We start from the raw sequence: 27,493 nt of genomic DNA, 5'->3' as shown, positions 1-27,493 counted from the left end.
ATCACCCTCCCCCCCTTTTTTAGGTTCCTCGTACACAACCTGGTAGGTAATCCCGGAAGCTAGGTTTATGACGTACACGCTAGTTGAGCAATTCTCACTGGATTAAATAGGCGCCATCTTCCTTCTTAACAACTTTGTTCTTCTTCTTCCATATGTAAATCTATGATCCTAACCGGTCGGCGGTTCACATAGGCTCAGTGACATGCTAAATAAAGAATCAGCCAGAGTTGGAGACCAAAGGCAGTGCTGCAACTCTGCTAGCTGCCAACCTGTCAGCCAAGGAATACTGCATTTCATTTTTAGCTCCTCTCAGTTACTCAAACTCAAACAGATGCAAATATTGGCTGATGTTACTGTGCCAAGCTAGCAAACGTCAGCTAACTTCTAGCTAACATAAACAGTGACCTGAAATTCAGTAATTCAGTGTTTTTCATTGCATTGAGCAGGAGAGTAAAGACATTTCTCGCACAGCCTTTGCTGGACCGACACACAGGTCGGCTACCAGCGACAGGCTCTTTGAAACCTAAAAACCTGCTTGCTAACTAAGACCTAACATGACAGCATATCAACACAAATCAATCCATCCAGCTGTCCGCAAGCGCAGCGGAATATCACGTTTCGCTCTCGCTACGTGCAAATAAACCCGCGCCGAAATGTATCTTTACTCTTTTTTCCATTTTGTTCTGAAGCTTGACAGGCCAGGCCAGCAGCTGGTAAGCCATGAGGGGTGCAGCCAGCAGTCAGCTTAATTTTTTGCTCTACTTCTGACGCAGGAAGACACTTAAAACAAAGATGCAAAAATAGATTGGAAGGGGGACTTTTTTCAGTGTCTTTGATAACTCAGTGACTTAGTGGTGAAAAGGGAGCACGAACAATGTTTATCTTCATGTACATTTAGAGACACGCTTGAGATAATAGTAGCTGTCATGGTTACGGCGTAGCCTACAAAAACATCCTCTATCAGAAAGGTCTGACTGGCGAGTGACCCTTAGATAGATAGAAAATTACGTGTTATCTGCACATGTTGCAAGCAGCAGTGGTGACGAGGAAGCAACTGGTCAACACCACTCTTTTGTTTATCTAAAAAGATTGCACAACACACTGTAGCTGTTGCACAGAGCGTCAGCCAGCTCCACCACAAGCTGGCTTTTGTATCCTCAGCCTCCCTCAGCCCGTCTGCAGTGAGAGAAAAGCTCTGATATGACCTCTTTTCCTCCCGTCAGTCTCGTCCCTCTCTGTCTTGTTTTTTTTTTTTCTTAAGCATCATCTTGACTCTCTGACATCGTTTTTCATCGTATTCGCTCAGTCCAAGGACCAGACGCTCAGAGTCAGACGAGCAGACGCATGGAGACAGACAGACCAGCCGCACATGTAGGCAGGAAGAGGATGAGAGAAAGTTCATATCCCCCTCAGCAGCATCTCTAGTAAACAAGCGACTAAATAAAAGCAGATGCAGCTTGCTAACGATGCCATAGTGCAAGTGCTGTGTGTATGCGTGTGTGTGCGTGTGTGTGTGTGTGTTTGTTGGTGGGTCGTGCGTCGATCCGTCATTAGTTTGTTTGCATCCGCGTCAAAGCGAGCTAAAAGCAGCTGAACCTCCATCTGTAACTGCACCCTTATACACTTCATTGTTTCCATATGGAAACATCCAGTCGGTGTGTGCGAGTGTGTGCATGCGCTCGAAGTTGGCAGCCAGTAAACGTTAATCCCACATGTATTTAATGGACGCCCGCCCATTGTGACCATCAGTCATCCAAAAGGAGAAATTGAATGGGAAAAATGGGATCTGTCAGTGGGGGAATGGTGTTTATACAAGACTCACAAGTAGCTCTGACCAGTCGACAGTTAGGAGAAAACTGAACACATGAATGAGCCTCATTTTACTCTCTAGTTGAGAGCTGCATGTATGCGTTCACGTAATCAGAACAGCTGAACTGAAACGCTTCCGTGACAGTGCCGTGGCTGATCAGTGCGCCAGCCTAAACCCACAGCATCACATGTATGTCACATGTGTCAGGCAGAGAAACATGACACAACTGAGGGCTTTCCCTCCCCACATCCTCCAGCAAAGTGTGTGTCCTGAACCAAACTTTAAGAACACCAGTCCGTGTTGAGTCCTTGGATCGGATCGTGACTGGAGATCGTGGTTGCATTGTAATGCTTATAAATGCTAGATCATGAAATATGTGTGAGGTCACATTGGCCGGACGGGCGTGTTAACACTTCTATTCACCAGTTTCCACTTCTCCTTCACACGGTTAAAGAGGAACTTTCTTTTTGACAATCATACTACCAATTTTACACTTTAAATTTGGCTTCAATAATATTAGATCACTGTCCACTAAAGCCTTACTAATTAATGATTTGATTATTGAGTGAAATCTGGACATGACTGGCCTACGTGAAACTTGTATGAAACCACTTGTTTTTTTCTGCCGTGAAAGGAAGCCTCCTCTCCTGACCGTAACCACGCCCATGCTGCTCGGGCCTCTCAACAGGGTCGAGATGTTGCTCTAATCTACAACTTCCACCAGGATATTAAATTTACTTCTACTTACTTTACTTTATCAATCAGTAGCGGCCTCGTCCAGGGACCTGATGCTCACGTGGTGGTAATATAAAGACCTCCAGGGCCTTTCTCCCAATTCTAAGAGGGACATGGTAAATTGCAGATCTTGTCACTCATTCGGATAAGATCTTAATTATTGGGGATTTCAATATCCACTTAAGTAAGCATTTCTGACCCCCTAAGTAAAGCTTTTCTGGTACTTCTTTATATTTCTGGCTTCATTCAGCTCGTTCATGAACCCACTCATTCCAGTGGTAGCACTCTGGACTTGATCCTCTCCCATGGGTCAAATGTATCAGTACCGAATGTCACTCCTTAATACTTCTTATTACATTTGAGGCGTCACTGGCCCGTCATTGTACTGGTGACACAAATGTTTTTATCAAGTGCTCGACCAAATACAACACTTTCATCGCAATGCCTCTTTATTTTTCTTTAGAAATGCAATACTTATTCACTGGATTATCTGGATTAAAGCTTTCAACTGTATTGCATGGTCTTCATCTGGGGATCAAGTTTGCTCAGCTCTCCTAACTGAACAATGGATAGATGAATGAATGAATGAATGAATGAATAGACTGAACATTCATACACACTTTAATAAAATTAAAAGCAGACAAGATGCTGAGTGTAGTACAATGTTGGAAAAACTACCCAGAAGTCATTATGAGTAAAAGTAACTTTGTATCACAACTTTTTAACAATCACTCCACCAATTTTACACTTTAAATTTGGCTTCAGTAATATTAGATCATTGTCTGCTAAAGCCTTACTAATGAATGGTTGCAGTGAAATACTCAAGTACAGTACCAGTTTCTAAAAGATGCACTCAAGTACAGTACTTGGTGAATGTACCAAGTAACATTCCATCCCTGGGGTAGTAGATTATCAACAGTAGCTAAAGCTTTGGTGGAATTTTAATCAATTGGAAATATCAAGGCAATGAAAAGACTGCATAATTGTCGGTGACACATGACACACATTATGGCCTCTTCATTGACTCTGCATGTCCTCCTCCAGGACATCATCATTTCAAATGTTCAGCTTTCAGCTTAATGCTGTATGTTCCTTGTTTTACCTGGTTTTGCTGGTGGATCATCACCTTTTGCAACTTAAATCAAACCGTCTGACCTGAAGTCATGATGTATTCAGAGAGCAACCCATAGCTACTGCACTTGAAACACATACATCTAGTAGCTGGATATGGTTGCACTATAATAATGTCTGGGTTTTAATGACACACCTGTCGAATACAGAACATCAGCATTTCTGACCTGCATGGGTGGTTAAACAGGCCATTATAGGCAGAAACCACACATCGGGGTTTATTCTTTGTGAGAGAGTTAATCGAGGTCAGCCGCAGAGAAGCAGAGGAAGTTGTGGATTTTATTAAAAAAATTACCTCAGAAACATTGACGTTCCTGAGCGATATTAACATCATGATTATACTGGGTAGGCTGAATCTAGATGCTGCACTCTGGTCTGAAAGCAGCTTGTTTTGTTTCCTCAGCGGAGCCTGACAGATTAGGAGGATGTGTTTGAAAGACACATGCGCATGCTTTACCGTCAAAGAGAAAAGAATTTTAAATCATTTGTTTTTATGGGTCACAACTCAGCCACGGGTCATGGGAGAGTCTGAATGGATTCCCAAGGGGTCGACCATAACTGATATATTCATCGGCTGTTGTCAACCACAAACAATCTCCCTGTAAAAACTATTTCTTGCTATACACCAGCTGCCCACAGATTTGGTGCAACTTTTGCAAAACATTTTGCATTCGTTCTTCATGCAGTCGTCAACAATAAAAAAAGCAGATCCACTCATACTCATACGTACCTCTTGTATTACAGAAGTTTGGCGGAAAGTGTCTGTATGATGTTAAATGTGGAATACAGCTTTATAATACTGGCATGTGACTAAATGTCACACACACACACACACACACACACACACACACACACACACACACACACACACAGGATCTTTCCGTATGGAAACTCAGCAGAGTAAATGGATCATAATCACACAGTTGCAGTTGCTGTTTACATCCTGAGGCCAAGTCGAGTGCAGAGACAGACAAACACAAGCTTTTGAAAAGAGCCTTTCGCTGTTTTTTTTTTAACCAACTTTGGGATCATATTATTTTATTTTCCATCAGTCCAGGAGGGCAGTTAAAACTACAGCACAGGCTGATGGCTACAGAGATATAACTTTGTCTGTTGCCTCACTCGGTTGCCACATCCTCTTTCCTCACCCTATCACACTCCTTCTCTTCACGATTTCTCTTTTATGCACTATTTTCATACATGCTTTATTTGACCTTTTACATACTTATCAGCTCCTAACTTACAGCTTCGCAGAGGAGTAAAGACATGCATAACCACAAATAGTTGACTACAGACATGCAGTGTGTTGTATTGCTAATAGTGGCACTATAGAATTGACTTAACTCATTTGGCTGATTACCATAAACAGCCTCTACTGAGCAAATAATAAGTCTGTTTTCATATGTCATTGTTATTGATAGTGGGTCACAACAAAACCATTTGTTTAATGACAATAATTGAAAAGAAAATAAACCCACTTTAACTGCAGGTCTACTGATGTTTTATCAACGCAATTACAGAAAAATGTGTTTCAGAAAGCCCATAAATAGGCGCTGTGTAGCTCTGGAGTAGAAATTCAAACTCTGAATTTTCATATTTACAATATTAATTAGGCAATTATACAAACTATGATATTTATTGTTTCCATAACTGAATAAACAAGCTGCTCTCAGAGGAAAATAAGGTTCCAGAACACTGTTTGAAGCTAGAAAAAGTGTCAGGGTCCGCCACATATAGATAAAGTGAAACAGAATGAAACTGTGTTGTCCTTTAATGCCAGTTTGTTTATTCAGTTTTGAAAACGAAGAGAGCTTGTGGATCTCCATGAAGAACTTTGTACAACAATTTAAGTCAGTTTCAAACATGTGATCCACAGTACATGTTGTACCAAACTCGCTGTGTCTGTGGCTTGCAATCAGTCTGCAGGCCTCCCTCTCTCTTCTGCTTTTATACCGCATATTTTTAACTAGAGGTGCAGCTCAAACTTTTCTGGAACTCAAGTGGTTTCCTCCTGACACCACAAACACCAGTGACATGCCGTCATGAGACAAGGTATACACAAACACACACACATACACACACACACACGCGCGTATATGTATACACAATTGTGGTTTAAAATCTGCTTCAGTCTGTATAAACATCTACTAAACATGTAGAAGTAACAGCTTTATGCAAGGCAGGAAGAAGAGCAGGGTAGTGAAAGCGTCTCTGCACTATGTGTGATTTAGATGACCTGCTCTGTGGTTTGAGTGAAGAGGAGAAAGCCATGATCACAGGATGTGCTGCAATTGGTTTGTATTTATGGTGCTCAGCAACAAGCAGCAGCAGCAGCAGCGTCTCTGCAGCCAGATGGCTGTTTTAATGTCAGCCACTGCCAGGCTGTTATTATGTTTTAAACCCACCTACAGCCACCCAACCATTAAATCTGTCAGACAAATATAATCAGAAAAAAATGCTTTCCGAAGGATCAAAATTCATTTACTAAACACATCAAAGTGAGACAGATGTGTTTTTCCGTGTTATTGTGTGGTACATGCCAAAGTCAGTCGGTGGCAGTGAGGAGGTGATCACAAGCCAGTTTGGCAATGTGACTGTGACTCTGGGTTATATAGATGAAACTGATTTGATGTGATCATTTTCTTCAGTCTAAATCTCAGAGGACCTTATTTTGAGAGGTTTTCACAGAGATTGTCTCAGGACTAATGGTAATGAATGTAAGATTAAGTATAGAAACAGCCACAGGGTATACTGTCACTAATACTATTTGTGGACAACGGAATAAGTCACTGATTTATTCTTCAATTTGTCATCAATTCATTCATCCTAGAACCACTTTGTAGTCCTGGGATTCCACAAAACCTCTGTTAAATGCCTTCACAGCCCTCTTCCCCATTTGTTTGGTTGTTAAAACTATTAAAACACAACCCAGGCAGGAGCCAGTAGCTGTTGCCAGCACTGCCTCTAGCCAGGTTGTGTTTGATGATGATAAAAAGGGTGTGAAAGTGTACATCTTCACAGCCAAGAACGGAAACTGTAGACGTCGCTGAAAGTGCAGATGTACTTGAGACTCAAGTGTTTTAACACTTGCATATATCGACTTTACCAGGGTGTCTGTAGTACACAACCTTTAGGCCTATAAAACAGCTTCAAACTGAATTTGTATCAGCTAAAAATGTCACATTAAGTGTGAGCTTAATAAGTGTGGTGGTTACCAACATGATAAGCTTGTGAGCCCCTGAAATAACACAATAACAAACTTTGCAGCCATTGACAAGTAACTTGTAATTGTAGGATATAATACAGCAATTGCCATGTGCAGTAGTTTTGTGTTTTGACTGTAACAGAAAATAAGGTATTTCTATAACACAGTTATTTACATGATGCACATTTCCCAGTACTATGCTGAGATTTCTGAAGCAAAAATGGGAGAAAATATAATTCGGAGGTCCACCTGATATTTTCTCCCATTTTTGCTCTGTTTTTGGTCTCCACCATCTCCTGACACAAATGTTTGGCTTTTTCCTGCTAAATGCTAGTTGCTAACTTTTTTCTGTCTGATATTGGGTGCTGAGCAGGGTGTGAAGTCATAAGCACATACGTATTTAGTGTTCCTGTTACTGATGTCATTGCAAGAAGGAGGAGCAAAAGTTACACACTGCGGGTTTAAGGAATTCTAGATACATCATAAGGTGTTTTATAAGAACAAGGAAAGAACAAAAGTTTCAGCTGGAAAACAAAATAATCTCTTATTCTTTCTTATCCCTTAAATCATCTAGTGACCCCCAGAAGGGTCTCATTATTCAGGTTGAGTACCACTACCCCACTATTGCAGGGGAATATTAGCATTAAAGAATAAGTTCACCCAGGAATTTAAAAAGTGTCACGGTCCACAAAACATCTTTTGGAGCTTCACAGCAAAACAGTCTGCATTCTCCAAAACATCTCCAGTAGATGGGAACTTTGGAAAAAAGATAAAATGGCTCCATAGAGCTCGTCCAGTATAATTCAAGTCTCCAAAAGCCCCCAGATCCCAAACTGATTTGAAAAGACATTATTTACTCCAAATCTTCATTGTAGCTACAAAGCTCAAAGAGTTAGTACACACCATTTGAAGTGGATGCCCAAGCTTGACTGCACGTCAAAGGATGCAAATCAGATCCAATCTGTTTGTGATCTGGGGGCTTCTGGGGACTTGGATTACACTGTATGGACCATCTTGTGTTTGTTTTACAGCTTACATTTTAAAGACAAGTCCCCATCTACTTCTGTTGTTTAGGAAAATGCTGCAATGCTGTTTTGCTGTGACGTACCAGAAATGTTCTGTGGACTACAAAACTTCCCCCAACTTTCTGTCAGCATGGGGTGTGTGTGAAGATAAAGAATGAATTCTCATTTTTGGGTGAACTGTTCCTTTAAGACTGATTGCTCGATTGCTGTGTCATATGTCAAGCCAGGGCTTTTAAGCACATGTCATATGTTAGTCATCCAGATGAGGGAGAAAGCAAGAAAAATAATCGTTTCATGGAATGGTTCGGCCCTTCCTGACAGCAGTTAAATCCATTTCCACTGACAGATTGCTGTATTTCCTCTTTCTGTCCATGGGCTGATTTATATGAAATGACTTGAGAAGATCGACATCAGGGGCAAATTGTTGTGGCTTCCTGTTGCAGCAGTAAGAAAAGGGAACTTTTCATTGACACAAAGAGCGATCAGATGTAAGGCAGCGGGTGATAATGTGCGCTCTGGTTGTCGACTCGGCCCCGCGGCCAACACAATACAGGAGCTCGCCTCCCTGTCTCCCCTTCAGCTGTCCTGAAGAGGCTGTTGTTTCTACAAACCGCTGCCCCCTAGTTAACCAGGTGGAAACCATAGCAACAGACTTGACAGGCGCCCTCTTTCCACCTATCACTTCCTGGGGAAGCTCTCACCTCATTGGTTCCTTCCTGAATGATCTGGCTTTCCCACATTATCAGTGCAGGAGAACCATTGGTGGAATATATGGCGTGGAGGAAGATGAATATTTGTATTTAGTTTTTTTCCCTTTCCTCACCTCTTAATGCTAACGTAAGCAACGTGTGGTCCAGACTAAATGTAACACTGTTGTGTACTCCTGTTTTAATATAAACGGATGCAGCGCTTCTGAAATTGTGACAAACTGTCTGTGTGAGTGTGTGCGCACATCCTTTGGCGAGGATGTCATCTGGACTCCTATGAACCTCATTGTTTACATCAGACTCCATTAGAGACCATATGTCCATGTCTAGTTGATATGTATACAAAGGCAGGAGGGGGATCAGATCTAATGAATTAGAGACTCCCCCTCTGTTCAAGCCGAAAGACTCTTTATCACTCCAAATGAAATGAATACATAGATTTCCCTGCTCTAATGCAGTCTGTATTTGTTCTCCGTCCTCCCTCCCTCAGGCTGTCTGTGAAGTGAGGGGGTGGAGTGAGGTGATAGGGGGCAGATGTTTCCTCCCCAGCTTTGAAGATGATTGTTAAGATGGAGGGAGGAACAGTCTAAAGGGTGAAGCCTATTTCTCTGTGGGGGTTTTGTTCTTTCCTTTTTTTTTTTTCTTTTTTTTTTTTTTTTACGAGCAAGGCGAGCACGATCACGAGCAGCAGATACAGGCTGCGTCCTGGCAGCAGCTTTGGAAATGGCAGCTCTCTTTCCAACCTCATGCCACAGCCACAAACCCTAAATGTCGAGCTAACACTTCATTTAGTCGAGGCTGCTCTAGGTTTCCCCCCTCAGCGAGCAATTTTGCAACACGTTTGTCTGATCAAACTGGACTTCGCCTGTTCAAAGAGGAGTTTACAGTTCATATTTACACAGACAGCTGCAGTGATCAGCCAAAAGCTTTTTTTTATTTATTTTTTTTTTTTTACTTGTAGTCACTGGAAAAACAATAGCTTGACTGTGTGCTGCATCTGTCCCTCCAGTTGTTCAGGGTGTGAGGGCTCACACTGCTCTTCTTTAGCCTGAAAGCAATGTGTGTGAGCCTTAAAGCTACACATTGCCACCATGTGGTTAAAGAAGTGACTCTGTGAAGTAATGCCCAGACTGTGCACCAGGCATATAATCTTTCGCATGTAAAGGCATTCACAAATCCCAAACATTAAGGGACTGTGTGAAAATTAGTTTGGTGTGGAGGCAGGCTGAACCTCCTTTGAAAAAGGGCAACCCCCCCCCCCCCCAATGTCTCAAACCAATATAGCAGTGTTACAACTTAAAACTGTAATATCTTCATCGAAATAGTCGCCAATGTGCACATAAAAAAAAATGGTGCACTATTGGGAAAGATGCATCCGGTCAGTAATAGTTAAAAAGAGCCAAGTGTTGTCTGTTTCTCCGAACTGACAGTGTTGTGTTCCAGTAAATGAAGTCTACACTCTGGCCCAGATTACACTGCCAAACAGACATGAATGACTGCCGACTGCACGGATATAGAGTCTCTCTGGAGTCGGCTTTAAAGGACACGTCTAACACATGAATAGCGTGTCAGTGACAGCAGGAGGACGTTGCAAAATCAAATCAGATCAAATCAAAATGCTGACAACTTTCCAGGAGGGAGAAACACGTCCAAATCTCTGACTACACTGTAAGTAGTCGAATTGCATTGTGGGTAATGTAGGCACCACGTTTAGGCATTGATGAAGAATATACAAACTAATAGACTGCAAATAGTAAATTGCAGCTTAACAAACACTGCTGTAAATAAAGTAATGCTGTAATAAAAGGTGTATTTTTGAAACATTTTTTCTGATTAAACAACTCAAAGCTTACTGAAAGGGAACAGCTGACAAAAAAAATACAATGCTGGGTTAAACAGAAAGAAAAAAAACACTGTCCCCTGGTCCAGAAGAATAAAACAGTCCTTTCTCCGGCTGAAAGCAGGAGCACAATCAGTTGACAGTCCCTAATATGGACACACTTCAGACATCCTGTAAAACATTTTTCAGGACAACATATTCATTTGAATTAAATGAACCTTTATTTAATTTAGTCTTTGTTGTTTTGACATTTAATAGCTGAATAAAAGCTTTTCTGTCAGACCAGGTTTTGTTTGTTTTGTGCCCTCCTTTTGGTTTTTGGACCTAAATGACATGAAGGGAGGAAGACGGGGTCCAGAGACATTCCAGCAGAACAAACTCCCACACACAGACTGTTCCACACATGGTTTGAGAGAAAAGCTTTGTGAAGGCCGATATGAGACATGGGCAACAATAAGAACAGTATCAGTTTTTTATAAAAGTACAAAATTAGCTGAATATTCACAATAAAACCAAACGTTTGAACAGCGCTGATACGTTTCACTTTGAAATGCCAAAATATGTGAATCTCTTAAATATCATTTTGTCTGATTTCTCAGTATTAACTGTCTTGGTGGCTTCACACCAGGCCTGCAGAGGTTGTCAGCGCTGCATAGATGGTTTGTTGATCAGACATTGTGCGAACACAGTGGATTAAGCTGTAAACATAAGCAAGGGAGGACAAGATTAGAGTAAAAGAAAGAGTAGAACATCACATCAGTTATCTTGATGGCCTCAACGCAAACACCAGCTCACCTTTTATGATGACTTTGGCCAGTGCCTCGCTGGAGCCGATGTGGTTGGTGGCCACACATTTGTAGGTTCCGCTGTCACTCAGTTTAACGTGAGCGATGAGCAGCTGTCCATCCCTCGTGCTGTGTGCACCCGCAGGCAGGCTCGTCCTGCCCACCCGGCTCCACTCGAACCGAATGGGATGAGAGCCGTGGGCGAGGCACTGCACGCTCAGGGAGTCGCCGGGCTGGAGCCTCACCTGGTCAGGCAGGCAGGTGGCGTACGGAGGGCCTGCGTGAAGAAATCATTCTCATCATGAGCAGTGGGAGGTTAGTGTCGTCAAGTGAAACTAAACTAAAAACTAAAACTAAAAACCTGACCTACAGGTGCACAGTGTAGTTTTGGGGGAGCCATTTAATCAGAGGAGAAAGAGCTTCATTGACTGATCTGAGTGAAATAAACTGAATAAACTAAGTGACCTTAAAGGACAACACACATTCGTACTGTCTACTTTGTTTATATATGGTGGACCCTGCCACCTTTACTACCAGCTTGTTTATTCAGTTATGAAAAGATAACTAACCATTAAATCTTGCCCCAATATAAGAATTGTATAAAACCTAAAATTAATAGGGAAATGTATAAGAACTGAACTAAAACTCAACATTTTTAATCAATAAAAACTCATATTAAAAGAGCAAACCCACTCTGGAAAGTAACTAAAACAAAACTGAGTAACAAAAATAAAATAAAATCTAGCACAAGCGTCAAAGAATCATGTGTGCTGTAGACTCACTCTCCACCTCCATCTGCACGTACGCCTCGCTGTAGCCATGCATGTTGGTGGCATTACAGATGTACTGTCCTGAATCCTGGCGCCCCACGCTGGTCAGTGTCAAAACTCCATTGGCCACTGTGTGTTTCCATGGCAACGGGGCTCGGAGCTTGGACCAGGTGATGACAGGAGGAGGGGAGCCTGGAAGAGAGAAGACAGAGTGAGAGAGGACAAAGTGAAAAGTGAGAAGCAGCGGTAGAACTGAGGTACTTACACACACACACACACACACACACACACACACACACACACATCTTACCACTGGCCTGACATTCCATTGTGACAGTGTGTCCCTCAACCACTGTCATTTCTGTGGCACCCACTGAAGCCACCGGTGCTCCCAGCCCCCCCTCAACAACGATCTCAACCTTGACCTCCGTCACCCCCTCGTTGTTTACACCCTGGCAAATGTAAACCCCTGAGTCCTCTGGATGAATTGCAGGCCACTGAGAAAAGAGATGAAGATTAATTTTTGTTCGGCATCATTCACATCAAAGTATAATTTGAGCAGGTGCTCATAATTCACCCGTATGGTGTTGACGTCATTTGCCTCGCTGGTAACCAGCTGCAGGGTGGAGCCTTGACGTTTCCAGGTCAGCTTGGGGCGTGGCCTGCCTGTGGCGCGACACTCCACTGACACGGGGTCGCCCATCCTGACCCGCAGGGGCCCTGCTGGTGTCAGCCGCACTTTGGGAGCAACTGACGGAGCCGCGCGGACATGAAAGACAGATTAGCTGATGTTTTGGGGCAGCAGGAACAAGCTGAGAACACATTTTTAAGTTGAGTTGTTGAACTTGATTAGAGTGTGTCCAGTAGTCATCCTCTCTCGGCTCAGTTTTTGGTCTCCTGAGGGAAATATCTGGCTTACCTGCTACATTATCACTGCTAGTAAGTTTAAAGGTGGTAAAACTCTCCATACCTGGAATTTGGGGTTTTTTGGCGCCAACACCAAAATGTTTTTTGTTTTGTTTTTTACAAACGTTTGTTCTTTTTATTATTATTATTAAAAAAAAGGAGCCCAGATAAAATACTCCTCCAGTTTCTAACTGAATTGTGAAGACAAAAGCTCACATTTGACGTTGAGCAGAGCTGTGGCAGAGCCGCGGCCTGCAGAGCTGCCCGCCTTGCAGTGGTACTGGCCCTGGTTTGCAGGTCGGGCGCTAACAATCGTCAGCACAGAGCCCCCAGGACCGAGCTTAGCATTGTCTACAAGGTAAAAGCAGAGTTCAGACAAACTTCACAGACGCAGATATTGCATGAACTGTGCTTATGTGCATACATTATTGCTCCTGACCTGGTAATGCTTGGTTATTGGATCTCTTCCACTCAATGGGACCGACTGGCTGTGCACCGCCGCTCAATTGGCACCTGAAGCTGGCTGACTCCCCTTGGCGCACAGTGGCAGTCCGGGGCTCCACTGTGACGACAGCAGCCTGGCCAGCCACTGCACACAAAGACAGGACTGGCAACAACAACACACACAAATGCAAGAGCACGTACATGTCGAACGAGACTGTGAACCTTTAGACAGGACTGGGTGAAATACAGTGTCAACGAACAGCAACCCCAAAGCAAACAGCCTGAGCAAACACGCAGACTGAACCGAAGAGCTTCTGATGACGGAGCGAAAAAAAATATTGAAAACTTTTATTACAATTTTATTACTATGTTAAAGGGTTGGGTTATCCAAAATGGTAAACATGCAGATGGTTTTGGTTTGACTTTGCACAGATTTTCAGATTCATGTTAGTGGTTTTTCCAGCATTTACATTATTATTATTTTTTAATAAATCAGGCGAACACATGAGTTCTTACATGTCTCACGAGTCCAAAAATGATACACTGTACATCTCTACACAGGTCAGGCACATTCAGAGAAAAACTGACAGACAACAGGTTACTCTCCATAAAGTAGATGAGACTTTTTACCTGAAGCTAACAGCGAGCACAGGATCAAAACCCCAGGTGATAAATCCATGATGAAGAGAGAACAGTCCCACTCCTCCTCTGTGTACAATCTCTCTTTCCCTGTGTCCGTCTCTCTCTTTTACATACAATCCCTTTCAACCTTTAACCCCTGGCTTAACCATTCCTCTATCCAAACATTGTGCACCTTTGCCAGTCATGTGCAAAGCATATCACTAATATATTGTTATTTGGCACGTTTCTTGAGTTATTAATCCAATGTTTGGTTCGAAATCCAAAATATTCTGATGTGCATGATTGATATCTAGGGACACTGACATGCTGCCAACTAAGCAGACGCTGTCAGATACCGTATACTTGTGATAAGTGCAAAAGTATAAGTGATGTCAAGGTGTTTCTCTTCTTATGACAATGTTCTTCCCCTAAACTGCATCGTACTCCTTTGATTAAAGTGTGTCAAACTACAATAGAAGTGGACACTGACTTCATCAGCTTCCAGAGGACTGTCCTGATTTCCAAGTAAATGATCTCACCCCAGCCAGACTCCATGTGCCTGTATCATATCGACCAGTGAGCTGACAGATATGTGGCTGATCAAACAGAATTCAAAGAACTTTCAAAAGAAAGTTGCCCTTGTTTTTCATCCTGTTTTTGTTTTTTGTTTTTTTACATCAAATTTGTAACTTTAGTGAGTCACCTGAAGAAAAGCAGGAGAATATCAAGAAAGAATGCTTCAAAACATTGAAAAAAATATGAGAACTTGATTGAAATGTAATTTCTCAGATTAGTTTGGATCGCTACAATCAAATCAAATACTGGCTATTACACTTCCTGTATGAACTGATCCTTACAGAATTGTAATTATTTTCACTGCAGGGAAGGAAAAAGACATTTAAAAAGGATACGTAGCAATTGACTTTAATGTTAGCAGAATAACAAAATGCAATAAAAAAGTCCATGTTAACAGGGTGCACAAGTCATGAAATCTGCTATTACAACACATGTCTGCATTATGTAACATTACAGGGGAGTGTCTTCTAAGAGTGTAATTAATATTACATCATCATCATCCTATATACGAATCCTAATCACAATTTATTGTAATAATAACATTTGTGGCACTTTTTTGTCTTTATTTTTTTTTTTACATTTTTAATTTTCAGGGGCATTTAATCCAACTAAGCTATCACACTGTGTGGCACTCACTACATTATCAGATACTGCTGGACAGCTGTCGACCTCAGCAGCTTCTCCACTAGATAAATGAATAATAGAGCCTGTTCTCTGTTTATCAGGTTTCAGGATTTGTTGACATTCACTATTGAAGATTAACTAGAACAAAAAAAAGATTGAAAACAACAGTTTGGGAAGGAAACATTCCTCTGTATGAAAAGAAAAAAAAAGGTTGATCAAAATATCCAGAAGCCTGTTAGATGCAGCAGCACTGCTCAACACTAGAGGGCACAGATGGAAAAAAAAAAAAAACACACATGAACCCATTTAATATAATCAGAAACTGAACATAAATATTACAGCTGATTAAATAGTTCAAGTGTGCACATGGGCACATCCTGGGTGGAAGCCTCTTTGGTTTGGTTGCTTCAAAAGCATTTAGGAAACATAATTACTGTTAAAGCAATGTTGTTTTTACAATCATATAAATGGAAACAAACTCAAACTCAGGTCTTGTCTGAAGCAACACCACAGGATGCAAAAATATAAAGAGTGACTACGTGTTTATCCATTTTTGGTCATTTCTGCCATTTAGATGTTGTTGTACTCGTTTCAATGCATTTTCTCTGTGACAGCAGTTTTCTTCAACAAAAAAAAATAATAAAAAAATAACGAGAATGAAGAAATGTTAAAATCTAAATGCTATCTTTTTTGTCGTATTTTAATTCTTAAAAATAAAAATGATGGTTCAAGGCCAAATACCGGCCCTAAACCTTCGTAGGTGATGCAGTACATGAAAAAGGCTTCTTTTCATCATTTGTTTTATCTTATTGAAAAGAAATAGGAGAAAAGTGTAGTAAGTAATTGTTTTTTTAACACAAGTGTCAACGTATTTGTAAAGAGGAGGGAATAAAAAATGTGTGGAAGGGATGTGGGAAAAGGATCACAAAGACGAACAAAAAAAAAGATTTTGAGACGTGAGGAGTCTGGGCTTCAGTCTGAGTTGTATCAGTCTGAGGCGCAGAGTGGGGAGCGGGGCAGAAGGTGGAGCATCAGCTGGAGGTGGCGTAGAGCTTGCCGCCTGGTACTTCACGTGTGGGGAGATAGGAGGAGGAAGCACCACTGTCCTGCCAGCCATCATCAACCTACAGAAAACACATACAGACACAGACTCACTGACAGTGTTATGAATATATCAAGTTGCGAAGGTCAGTGCATTAGAAGTTATTTGTCACATCCATTTTGGCAGCATTCTTGTTTTCTCAGATGATCTGTTCACAAAATTATTGTCATTCTCAGAGTTTCTGAATTGTCAGGTAAATTGTATTAACAAGGCATTACCCCCTAACATTCTCACTGTTAACAGAAAAACATGGGCATCATGTTGAATGTCTGTTATTTAAAACTTTGGTTCTTGATCCTCTATCAATAAGCTCAAGCCTGTGAAATATGTTTAAAAATCATTGGGATGATTTTCTAATTTTTTCTCCACAACAATAACTAAAAACACCAAATCAACAACTACAAATGAAGGAGCACAGTCAAGCCATTTTCTCTTTTGCCAGAATCACAGTTTACTGTGAATGTTTCCTTTAATACTCAACGAAAAGCTGGCAGTGTCCAGCTCAGATGCTGATGTAGCGCAGTTTCTGTGAAGTTATCTACATCACTAGGGCCTACCACACCACACGCCAACACAGAGAAAGGCTGTTACCATGGCTACTCAGTTTAAGAGTGTGTAACTATAGCAACAGTCATGTCTACTCACATGGAGACCGTGACGAGGGGCAGGTCCTCCTCATCACCTCCCATCAGGAGTGTAACACGAGGCCGGGTATCCTCCTGTTGGCAGACAGGGACTTTTGGTTCATACAGTCTGGGTGTATAAATATTATATGGTGTTGATGACATGAAGTCAAAGCAAAGTCAAATTAAAGTTGAATAAATTCAGTATGTGAAGAAATGTAAAGGTGCTATATGTATCCTTTTAGGCATTTTCAAATGTTTTTACCCAAAATGTTCCTGGGGACCAAATGAAACAGCTCAGAAATGCCAGATGCACATCTCTGAAAGTGACTTCTAGTTTAAGTGAGTTTAAATTAAGTTCCATACAAGAAAAATCAAAGATACAGTACAGGACAGAAAATCTAAAAGACCATTTGAAACCACTGACATAATTAAGGGCACTTGTTTACAACATAAAACTACGGACAAATCTTCCTCACTGTGTTGCAAAGGGGACACATCCATCAGGGCAGAATCACAGAGTCTCATCTTGTTAAACAATTTTTCATCAACACGCAAATAGCCTACCCTTTAATATTTGTGTAGTTGGACATGTGACACAACAACAGAAACGGCATAGAGGGGCTTGGTTTAGGTTTTGGTTCAGGGCAAATGTAGTGAAAGCCACGTAGCATAAAGCAATGTTATTCAAAAATTGGCATTTTCTGCGATTGTTGCCCCCTCCCTACATCGCTCAGCACTCTTTTGCAATTATACGTTTTAAAAAAGCAGACCCCTGATATGAACGAGGAATCAGCTGATTCTGCTGGGCTTTATCTAAACAAGTGCCAGCTAAACAATGGAAATGCAGCAATCTCCATGTCATTCCCGCTTTGTTCAATCTGTGAGGACATCCTACTAGCATTACATCTTATCATGTCTCACTAGCCTCGAGGGCAGTTACATTTTGTTCATCGGGTCATATTAAGCTGGCACAGCTAAAATGAAAAGGAAGAGGACATGGGGGAGGAGGTACAACCAAAAACAATCACAGTGACTGAGGGACCAGGCACAGAGAAAGGCCAGCACTCTTGAGTTGAAAATAACCTCTCCACTGCTCATGGGCCCTCCCTATGAGAAAAGTAGGTGTTTGCATTCACAAGAGATGACTCTCCACCTTAGATTTCATACGTGTGTACCTGAATTTGGCGTCGCTGGGGAGTTGGCTTGGCTCGCCTGGGAAGACACACTGGCAGCTGACTTCCTGGTATACAGGTTAGCTTCATCCTGGAGCTTTGACATGTTCTTCTTGTACCGAATCCTCTTGTTTCCAAACCAGTTGGCCACCTGAAAGAGTTGGAGAGACAAGAGCAAGGTGAGCTCGCTTCATTATACTTAACCACGTCCAATTGAATGCACAATTCATATTTTTTTTCCGGTGCCAGCATGTCTTTGGCGACCTGACCTGAGACACAGTGATGGAACACTTCTTGGCGAGCTCCTCCTTGGCCTCCTCACTGGGGTATGGGTTTGCCAGGTGGGCATAAAAATATTCATTCAAAATCTCCGCTGCCTGCTTGCTGAAGTTTCTTCGTTTCCGCCTGAAAGAGCAAGGCAAGTGCATGGATTAACTGTCAGAAACAAACAGAAAATACTCTTCCTGACATCACTGTAAGTTTCTAGGAGGAGACAGGAAAATGAACCCACCTGGCATCCAGGAACCTGGAGCGAAGGATCATGACAGCTTCACACGTGCTCTGCTTCAGCTGCATCTGGATAGTGCTGAACTTGCGATGGATGATTCCCACCATTCGCTCGATCTCTTTGGGTGAGACGGGTCGCGTACGAGACTGTTCCCTCAGCAGGTTCATCACGTGGTCTGTGAATTCGTTGCAAGCCTGTGTGGAGGAGGAGGAGTGAGGAGGTAGGGTATGAAGGTGAGAGAGACAGAAGGTTGTTATGTGTTGTTTTTCTTCAGCATATGCAAACTACAATACAAAGCATTTTTTAAGGCAATGGCCAGTCTTAAGATTTGGGGCTTTTCTTTTGTTTATAGGTGTTCTTTCAGACAAGGTGGGAAAAACATCCGAAGTGAACATTTAACTGTTAATGTCAGTTCACATTATATGTAAATTGGGGTTTGTTTAAAGCAACATTATGTAACTTTGTGCAATCAACATGATTATGAAGTTGTTATTTTAAGGTAAGGTGTCTTGTAACTGGATGAATGGTGCCTATATCACTTGTTTCTGCACTATGTAACTTCAGTGAAAGGCAAAGACCACAGAGTTACATAATGTCCACATGTACAAGTTTTCAGCACATCACTTTGTTATGACGTCACGAGTTCTGTTTGTTGTAAGCACCAACATTACGTCTGACAAATTGTTACCGACCTGGGATCTGTATTAAAGACAGCGGTGATGCACTCAATTCTGGGGGGAAGGCGTCAAATAAGCTGCAAATAAGCCAATTTCTACATAATGTTGCTTTAATTAGATGGCCTCGCTAACACATTTAATCATGAACTATCAAAAATCTATGAGGTATGTTTTTTTAAGATTTTACAATACATGTCTTTAAAAGGGCTGTTTTCTTTAACTCATACTGTGAACAAGATATCTCCACTTCAGTCACACTCTGAAGGTTTCTGCTGAGGGGGTTTGTTCATATAGATTCATGTTCAAATCATTCGTAGCCTTGTTTATATAAAATGTTATTCCCAAAAATATGGCGAAAAATTGATTTTTGAAATAGCTGTTGACAATGTTTTCTAATTTTTGGGTTGATGACAAGAGATACCCTAAACACCCGCTGTAAAAAACTTAAACTCTGATATGTCAACAAAGTTAGACATTAATCATAAACCTGACTTTCCTGACTGTCCAATTATCAGATTTCTGTCTGGAAATGTATGCAAATTAGTGCATATTTCATTTGATAATACCCCACTGCACAAACAAAGGGAAACATAACCAACATAACTTTTCAAACTAGTTAAACTTGTAATAATAAAATGCATCTATATCTGTTGGTCAAAATGTTCTACTATATTTCACTGCTTCACCTTAAGTCCACTCACTACACTTCTGCCCTAATTATTACATGCACATCTGTGTCATCATAATTATTATAATTTTGTGTCTCAGTTGCCTTGCTGACAATTGTGCAGCGCTCTTTTCCTGTTATAAGCGTCACACCTGTTCATATTTCTCCAGCTCAGTGTGGTACATCTGTCGTATGTGAGCGAGCTTCTCTCTGTATTCAGTGTTTTGTAAGCTCTGATCATTAGGCGACCCTCCAGCTGCCACGGCAACTGCTGCTGCCGCTGCGGACCCTCCGCCCCTGTCTGGACCGGTGACGCCCTCCGCTAAGAGCATGTTGTCCAGACGCATGATCTGAGGGTCCGGACCGTCCTCTTCTTGGATGCCTCGGACACTCAGGGCTGTGGAGAGGGACAGAGACAAGTTAAAGACTCGCTGGCAGGGCAGATGGTCAAAGCCACGTCTTCCATTCATAACAGATTTTATTTCCGGTAACATCCCGCTGACGTATTCCCAACAACATCTACTTCTGTGCTCTCATTGGAAACAGAAAAATACCTTTTGTACATCCTACTTGCAAAAGGTTCAGTCAAAATTTTTGGCTCAGCCATGGGGAACAAGAAAAACAGGAAGCAGACTGCAAACCCACAACTGAGAACAACTCCATAACATCAGCAGATGTGTCAACAAACACAACCTGCTGGCATTCAGCCAGACTTTTAAGCTGCTTCCAAACATCCAGCTGATCGGGACCTTGTTTCCGATTGTCAACATTAAAGTGTTTTTTTTTCAATTATGTGATTGAATAAACGCTCCACAGCCATCTGCAGCACAGACATAGTGATACTGTGAAGCCACTCTTTGATGAAGAAAGGAAAGAATCACAGAAAACAAGGTGTTGTTTAACCGTAAGGGTGTTTGTTTTATTAGTGTACTGCTTATTCACTACTGTTCTTCTTTTTGTTCATTCAAACATTCTTTTCACACATTATCAAGCACAATTTGTAACAAACTGTTGTGCAACAGCAACCTCTTCAAAGCCAGCAGGGAGCTTTGTTGTTACTTACTACCATTTGTTTCATACTATTCAGTAGAATGTCCTTAAACACAAGGTGGGAAAACTCTATTAGCATTAAAAGATGCAATATGTGATCTTTGTAATATCACAAAAACATGGCACTTGATGGTGGGGCTCCTTTTAGCTCAGTTAGAGTAGAGCAGGCGTCCCATGTACAGAAGCTTTGTCCTCACTGCAGCAGACCCGGGTTCGACTCCCGGCCCAGGGCTCTTTGCTGCGTGTCACTCCCCCTCTCTCTCATCCTGTTTCCTGTCATCTCTTCAGCTACTCTATCAATAAAGTCATGAGAAAGGCCAAAAAATACTTTAAAAAAAAAAGGTGTTAATGATGGTGAAACACTAGAAAATCTTACAAAAAGGAGCTTTGGACAATTTTCCCTCACACACCCAAATAATACTATGAGAACAAACAGAACTCTATATTACATCAAATATTGTGTAAGTATATATATGTTTGTACTGAAACTATTGGTGTCTTTGTTTATGTGGACCTGTGTGTCTGAGGCAGTGAGAGGATCGGGTCTGAATGTGTGTCAATACATTGAGCCAACTGTGAGAGAGAGAGGAGGCAGAGACCGCCACAAACATGTTGCTGTGGTAGTGATGCCAGCTCTCCTCTCCAAGCCCAAAGAAAGCCAGGCGCGCACACACACACACACACACACACACACACACACACACACACACACACACACACACACACACACACACAGAGCTGTTAATTAACGCCAGCTCTTAAGGAGCGACTAAAGACCCAGTGAAAAATGAAAGCTCATCTGAGAGGTTGTTAATTTGCACAGTTATGCAAATTAGTTGGCAATTACAAGGTAGTTCCAGAGATCGTCTCACATTCATAATCCCTCAACGAGGATGATGACAGCCTCCGCATCTGGCTGACAGACACAGACACACACAAACACACACACACACACACACACACAAGCACTCAACGGTGATCGCCTCTAATTTTGGCAATCTATCAGACACACTAGCCATTTCCCAAACCACATTACAGTACAGTAAGTGACCCTCATTTGGGTTATGTAGTCCACTTACAGCAATTAATTACTGTTAATGAGACAATTTGAGATTGTGATCGATATTGAAGACGTCCACAATCTACTATTGAATCTGGGAAAGGTTACTTCCATATCCAGATGTCTTAACTTCTTTGACTAGCAGATGTCAATATTGTCTTGGAGCAGTTTGGCAAGTATTTCAAGGCTGGCTATAGTCCACAGGATATTTAAAAACAGAGAAAAAAAATAACTCACAATTTAGATCATGGATTGTAATTGCAATAAATTGCCCGTGATATTATTTTTTGGCCAGATCGCGTACCCCTAGTTGAGTGTACAAATACTAACACACACACTTCCACACAGCGCACAAGATAAATGAGCTGTAGTCCATGACTGTGGGACAGAGCTCTCTCACAGAGTAAATCCAGCTTGGCGAGGCCATGGGTGGCAAACTGTCCCCCACTGAGAATCTGATTGTAGTGAAGGCTGACAAAACTCAGGGGTCTGGAGATTATCAAGTGCCTGCCAATCCATGAAACACAGCCATTACTACCACCCCCTCCAGCTCATCCATCAATCTGTCCCTCCCTCGCTCACTCTCTCTCTCTTTCTCCCTCTATCTCTTTTCTTTCTGTTTTTATTTCTTTTCCCGTCTATACCTCCTGTGTTTGTGTATACAGTATGTGTCCATTGGCCTCTCTTGTCTTCTGTTTTTTTTTTCCTTTTTCACTCTATTCTAAGCACTGTAATACTCCTAAAAACTCCCAGAAAATAGAGACGGTAAAAATAGAGTTGTCAGAAATAGCATTCAAGAAGGAGTCAGGCTGGAGGAAAAGAGAGGCAGATATAGGATGACAGCGATGTGGGCAGATTCATCCATAAGGGAGGGAAACCAGAAGAATATGGTTTCACAAACCGCTGTTATGAAACCGATTTGACACCACTCTCACGAGTAAAGCCATTTCTAATCAAGAACACGTCTGATAAAAGTTGCAAATGGCACTAGCAAAGAGGCAAAGGTGAAAATGAAAGCAAACTTGCACCACTCTTTCCCTGGTTTTCCCTTTCTTTTTTCAGTTTCTGTTCTCAAGCACTAATTCACTGAGCTGTACTGCCAATCAGAGTGATTTTTCTGATCCATGGGCTCTGCGGCAAATTCAACATGCTTTATCGGACAAAAGCTGCCGGCAAACGCCAACTACTACCAACAGAACCTGACACATTCTAAAAGCTGGAGTCACGAACGCACACCGACTCCCCCAACATTGATGGATAATGTGTCAGGGCCTGACAGACATGGCCAGAACAAGCTTTTCCTCTGTTTTCTTGGATGCCCGGGTGACAGGTAGCGAGTCCCACCCCATCCAACATATGATTGGTTGCCTTAAAAAAAAGAGCGACAGTGGCAAAATCATCACCTTTTTGAAAAATAAAAAGATTTTCAACTAAAGCACTCTGAGCATAAAGAAGTGAGTGTGCTCTGAGAAAAGATGCTTGGTGCAGCGCTTTCTCTCTAGGCAGCCGCATGCTGCCACATACACTGTCTCCTCATTTTAGAACAACTGAAAAAAAGAAAAAGGAGGAAAAAAAGCTACATGGATACAGGGCCTTATCCTGCATAATCGTAACAATTAAGATAAGGCGAGAGAGAGGTAGCAGACAATTAGAGCAAAGCAGATCCCTGACTGAAAGGCATTTAACGCACATCACAGCTGAGCATTTTTACAGAAAGGTGTCCGAGTTATCTGATCAATCTTCCAACTTTACAAAATCCCCCTTTTTGCTTCTATCAGAACTATATTCCCATTGAATACATTTTACATCTTTCCTCGCCATCTCCTTTTCCTTTCCCATTTGTGGTTGCTTCTGTGAATTCAGACTGTAGTTTTCCACTTAAAAGCCAAATAAAGATGATTCCCTACAAACGAAAGACTAAATGAGGACATCTGAGCCACACAACCGGCTACTGTACAGTTTATCACTGCTATTCACAAGCAATTAACAGTTATCTTAGAATTACATCATCCAAACTGCTGGTACACATTCCTGACGTTAATCACTCAGATTAGATGATTCTGTTGCTCCCATCCATGTGTTTCCAAGTCATAAGTGTCTGTTACTATGTAAAAAAACTCCAGGGAGGCCAACAAAGGATACGTTTTAGAAAAATGGCATCACAAACTGAAAGAGTGCGACACACTGAGCATGACAGCAAGAGAGGGAGAAAGAGAGGAAATGCTTGTAGTTGTATTATTATATAATCCTCTAGGTTATATGTCTTTCTGTCTCCAGTCTCCCTCCGTCTCTGACGTTATTACGTTAACTGTCAAAAATAAATATCCAGTTGTACCCTTAAATACCTGCATCCATATAGTTTCAATTTGACCTGAAATGATGAAGTACTCTTCGGAAGCACCAAAAGAGTAAAAATGATTCCTTATCAGCATGTAACCTTTTTCCTGGCTGACGTCAAGAGCAGGAAGCAATCGCACAACTTACCTGTCCTCTCTTTGACCTCACACAGGACATTGAAGAGGGCTGGCTTCATTCTGTGGCAGTTTAAAGCATGTTTCCTGTTATGGATAAAAGAACAACAGAGAGACAGACAGAGGTTGTGAATTACAAACCATTCTTTGGTAGACTTTATTTCCTACAGGCACTGACATCCATCAACAGTAGATCGTGGAGACACATAGCAAGTAAGTGCCGAACAGGCTGCGTTCGGACAATAAATCAGACCTGTTGAAACCTTTGACTGAAAACAGGCTGGAGCACATAGCTGTCTAATTCACCTGAACTTACTCACCTCAGTCAAGAGAAGAAGAAGAAGGAAAAAAGAGATCACACAGAAACACTTTGAGCACATCTGGGAACGAATCATCAATATTGCAATACATTATAATACGGTTTTCCACAATATCCTATTGATACATCTTATGTTGATGTTTCCTTCCTTTCATGCAGACACTTTATGAGTCAGTTTATGGCTGTTTTAGACTTTGTAGATCGGCTGTTAACTGTTATGTCAGTGTATGTATATTTCTTCAATAGATGTGTAGATTTATGTCTGCCACTCTTCATCACCAATAAAAAACAGAAATAGAAAGATCATTAATTAACTTTGGCAAATGACATTATAAAATCAATACTTATTCATCTCTTCTTCTGCCATTTTAAGGATATACGTTCATATTTACAAAGATGGTGTGACATACCATAAAAGACATATGCGTGTATGGCCAGTACAATACTACTTTGAACAAACTACTGTGACTGTACTGTCCTGTGAGTCACAACAGTTAGGCAACAAGGATGATTACAGGCTCACATGGAGAGGAGTCCCTTAGCCAAACTACCAAATGGCTGTTAAATGCTCTTAAAGATCTCCTGCTGTCAGTGTTAGCTCAGATTTGTATTAAGGCCTGCGAGGTGAAAGGTGGCGATGGACAGCAGGTGAAGGGGGCACAAAGAGTCCAGCAGTATGTTGGAGAAAGGGGGGTGTTAGTATCATGTATTACAGCGTGTGATGTTATCTGTGAGACCATGCAAGCTCGAAAGGATGCTGTGATGATGTTTTGGTTTTTTTCTCCTAAATTCACTCCTAGACATATTCTGTCTCCTATAAGGGTCTGATCACGTGCCCCTGTTATTACCTGGCCTGGGCCTCATCCAGACTCTCATCTGTGATGGTCATGATCTGCTGGAGGATGTCACCAATGTCCTGCTGCGGCTGACCCAAGTTCTGGTGTTTCCGTAAGATGTCAGGATCGCACACATCCTCCTGAGACAGTCCAGTTAGTCCAATGTGACCCAACATCATGCGGGCCTGGTCCTCCATAAAGATGGGAGGGGGAGGTCGTCAAAGGGGGGAGCTCTTTTTTAAAAAAAAAAAAAAAAAAAAAAAAAAGTTTCAGCAACTTTTTAGAAAATCGAGAGGTTGAAACGTTTTGCAAATTAAAAAAAAAAAAACACACACTCAAGTCTGAGAGCTGAGAGCAGCCTGCTGGAGTGTCGTGGTCAGAACAAAGAGACAGAAGTGCAGCACTTATCTGAAGAAAACGACAAAACGCGGACCACACAGGTCTTTACAAACTGAGGCTAATCTTTGGCACTGTTCACGAAAATACTCGCCTTTAGTAAGATACTGTTGTTTTATAGAGTAGCCTGCCGCGCATGCGCACATCCCCTCTCCCCCATGAAAAGACAAAACCAGGAGGCTCGGAGGGGGAGAAAAGCTTCAAAAGAAAACGAAAGGTGTTTGTTTGTATCCGAGCGGCCATACGTGCAAACAGCAGGGATGGAGAGTGGTCTTAATGTGAGCAGCAAAACGCCAACAAATACCACAACTAGCTTGTTACACAGCTAACTCATTCCTGCTTTTCAGGGGGTGCTCGGCCCTTTCCCAAAGCGCAGCCTCAGCAAACGCCAGTGAAATAATAAAAACCTCGTAGACAGGCGGTGTTAAATAATGCTGTGTGACCCGGGCGCCTCTGATGTCGCCGTGTCCACCAGCCACCCCCCCTCCTTTTATACACGAGTAATAAAAAGTATGAGCCGAAGGGCTCGACTTAAACACGGTGTAGAAGAGGTGTAACCGAGCAGCTTCATCTGTGGTTCCGTCCAAGCTAGGTTTGTACCATTGGTTGTTGCTGTTTTGTTTCCCTGCTGCTCCACTCCTCCCAGAAAAACACCACGGAGCAATGAAGTCCGCTATCAGGTTACACAGGATGAGAGGAGGCTACTTCCGCTCAAGCATTTCAAAGTAATACACCTCGACACGGTTAACCGCATTAAAGGCGCATGTTTAAAGGATGACTGAGCCGAAATCAATGAACAAGTCAGGTTTTATATTCATCCACAGCTGACACCAACAATTTTACACATCAGAGTTTGTTTACAGCTCTTATGGAGTAATACTGTATGTAATCTGATTTGAAAAATTTGCCCCAAATGATGTCTGTCAGTGGCTAAATTGTATTGTGGGTAGGTGCCAGGTTTGGAAAGTGCATGTCTAGCATCGCATTCCCATAGCACTACTGGACTCATGATAGATAGTTTAAAAACAAATGATTAAAATCAAAACAGCAGAATCTGAGGTACACCCCTACATTACCCACAATGCAATTTATCCACTGAGTGACATCACTGAAGGCATTTAATCAGATTACATGCATTTTCCTCTGGAGCCACAAACAATTTCAATGACCTTTTCATATATGTAGCAGCACTGTCCAAGGCCTGTAAACACACCTCAAGTTACCCTTTAACTACAAATTTGAGTTATTTGTATTCACAGAAATATTTCCAAATAAGGTGCAAGAGGTATTTCAAAGAGGGATATTGCAGTACATTTTGTGCATCTACATTTGTCTGACAGCTTTAGTTAGTACTTTTTTTTCAGATTAAGACTTTTAAAACACAAGCTTTAACATATACAGCAGTAATATGCATTATATACATTAATCCA

General features: G+C 41.7%; 2 protein-coding genes across 5 annotated transcripts; both read right to left on the bottom strand.

The window, feature by feature from the left end:
- Window positions 1-10,651: 10,651 nt before the first annotated feature.
- On the bottom strand, window positions 10,652-14,141 carry LOC119025262 (basement membrane-specific heparan sulfate proteoglycan core protein-like). 2 transcript variants are annotated; one of them, XM_037108652.1, is made up of 8 exons: window positions 13,989-14,141; window positions 13,354-13,503; window positions 13,131-13,265; window positions 12,586-12,758; window positions 12,319-12,505; window positions 12,021-12,200; window positions 11,249-11,515; window positions 10,652-11,151 (listed from the first exon to the last, which is right to left on the bottom strand). In XM_037108652.1, the coding sequence occupies exons 1-8, from the start codon at window positions 14,035-14,037 to the stop codon at window positions 11,147-11,149; spliced, it is 1,146 nt and encodes a 381-aa protein (XP_036964547.1). In that variant the 5' UTR covers window positions 14,038-14,141; the 3' UTR covers window positions 10,652-11,146. The 2 variants fall into 2 exon arrangements, with proteins under 2 accessions (XP_036964547.1, XP_036964541.1); XM_037108646.1 differs by having other exon boundaries at window positions 13,354-13,521; window positions 13,989-14,075.
- A 746-nt stretch (window positions 14,142-14,887) lies between these two features.
- Window positions 14,888-26,769, bottom strand: LOC119025274 (pre-B-cell leukemia transcription factor 1-like). Of its 3 annotated transcripts, none has more exons than XM_037108676.1 (9): window positions 26,664-26,769; window positions 25,680-25,900; window positions 24,526-24,599; window positions 20,084-20,328; window positions 18,591-18,781; window positions 18,349-18,484; window positions 18,083-18,230; window positions 16,927-17,000; window positions 14,888-16,303 (listed from the first exon to the last, which is right to left on the bottom strand). In XM_037108676.1, exons 2-8 carry the CDS (start codon window positions 25,862-25,864, stop codon window positions 16,960-16,962), a joined length of 1,020 nt encoding a protein of 339 aa, XP_036964571.1. In that variant the 5' UTR covers window positions 25,865-25,900; window positions 26,664-26,769; the 3' UTR covers window positions 14,888-16,303; window positions 16,927-16,959. The 3 variants fall into 3 exon arrangements, with proteins under 3 accessions (XP_036964571.1, XP_036964561.1, XP_036964579.1); XM_037108666.1 differs by having other exon boundaries at window positions 26,003-26,735; XM_037108684.1 differs by having other exon boundaries at window positions 26,158-26,735.
- Between the last annotated feature and the right edge of the window lie 724 nt (window positions 26,770-27,493).

This window comes from Acanthopagrus latus, chromosome 1 (genome assembly GCF_904848185.1).
Source record: "Acanthopagrus latus isolate v.2019 chromosome 1, fAcaLat1.1, whole genome shotgun sequence".
Lineage (NCBI taxonomy): Eukaryota > Metazoa > Chordata > Actinopteri > Spariformes > Sparidae > Acanthopagrus > Acanthopagrus latus.
The sequence above is the reverse complement of the archived record's forward strand: the minus strand, read 5'-3'. Positions and strand labels throughout refer to the sequence as shown.

Excerpts from the sequence above, each read along its gene's own strand:
- LOC119025262 (XM_037108646.1), bottom strand. The coding sequence starts at position 14,037 with ATGGATTTATCACCTGGGGTTTTGATCCTGTGCTCGCTGTTAGCTTCA. Across the intron at positions 12,759-13,130 it reads AGCTCTGCTCAACGTCAAAT|TTGCTCCCAAAGTGCGGCTG; the intron begins GTGAGCTTTTGT and ends CGGCTCCGTCAG. Across the intron at positions 11,516-12,020 it reads CGTGCAGATGGAGGTGGAGA|GCCCTCCGTACGCCACCTGC; the intron begins GTGAGTCTACAG and ends TTCTTCACGCAG.
- LOC119025274 (XM_037108676.1), bottom strand. The coding sequence starts at position 25,864 with ATGGAGGACCAGGCCCGCATGATGTTGGGTCACATTGGACTAACTGGA. Across the intron at positions 18,782-20,083 it reads AGCTGGAGAAATATGAACAG|GCTTGCAACGAATTCACAGA; the intron begins GTGTGACGCTTA and ends TCCTCCACACAG. Across the intron at positions 18,485-18,590 it reads TCCAGGTTCCTGGATGCCAG|GCGGAAACGAAGAAACTTCA; the intron begins GTGGGTTCATTT and ends TTGCTCTTTCAG.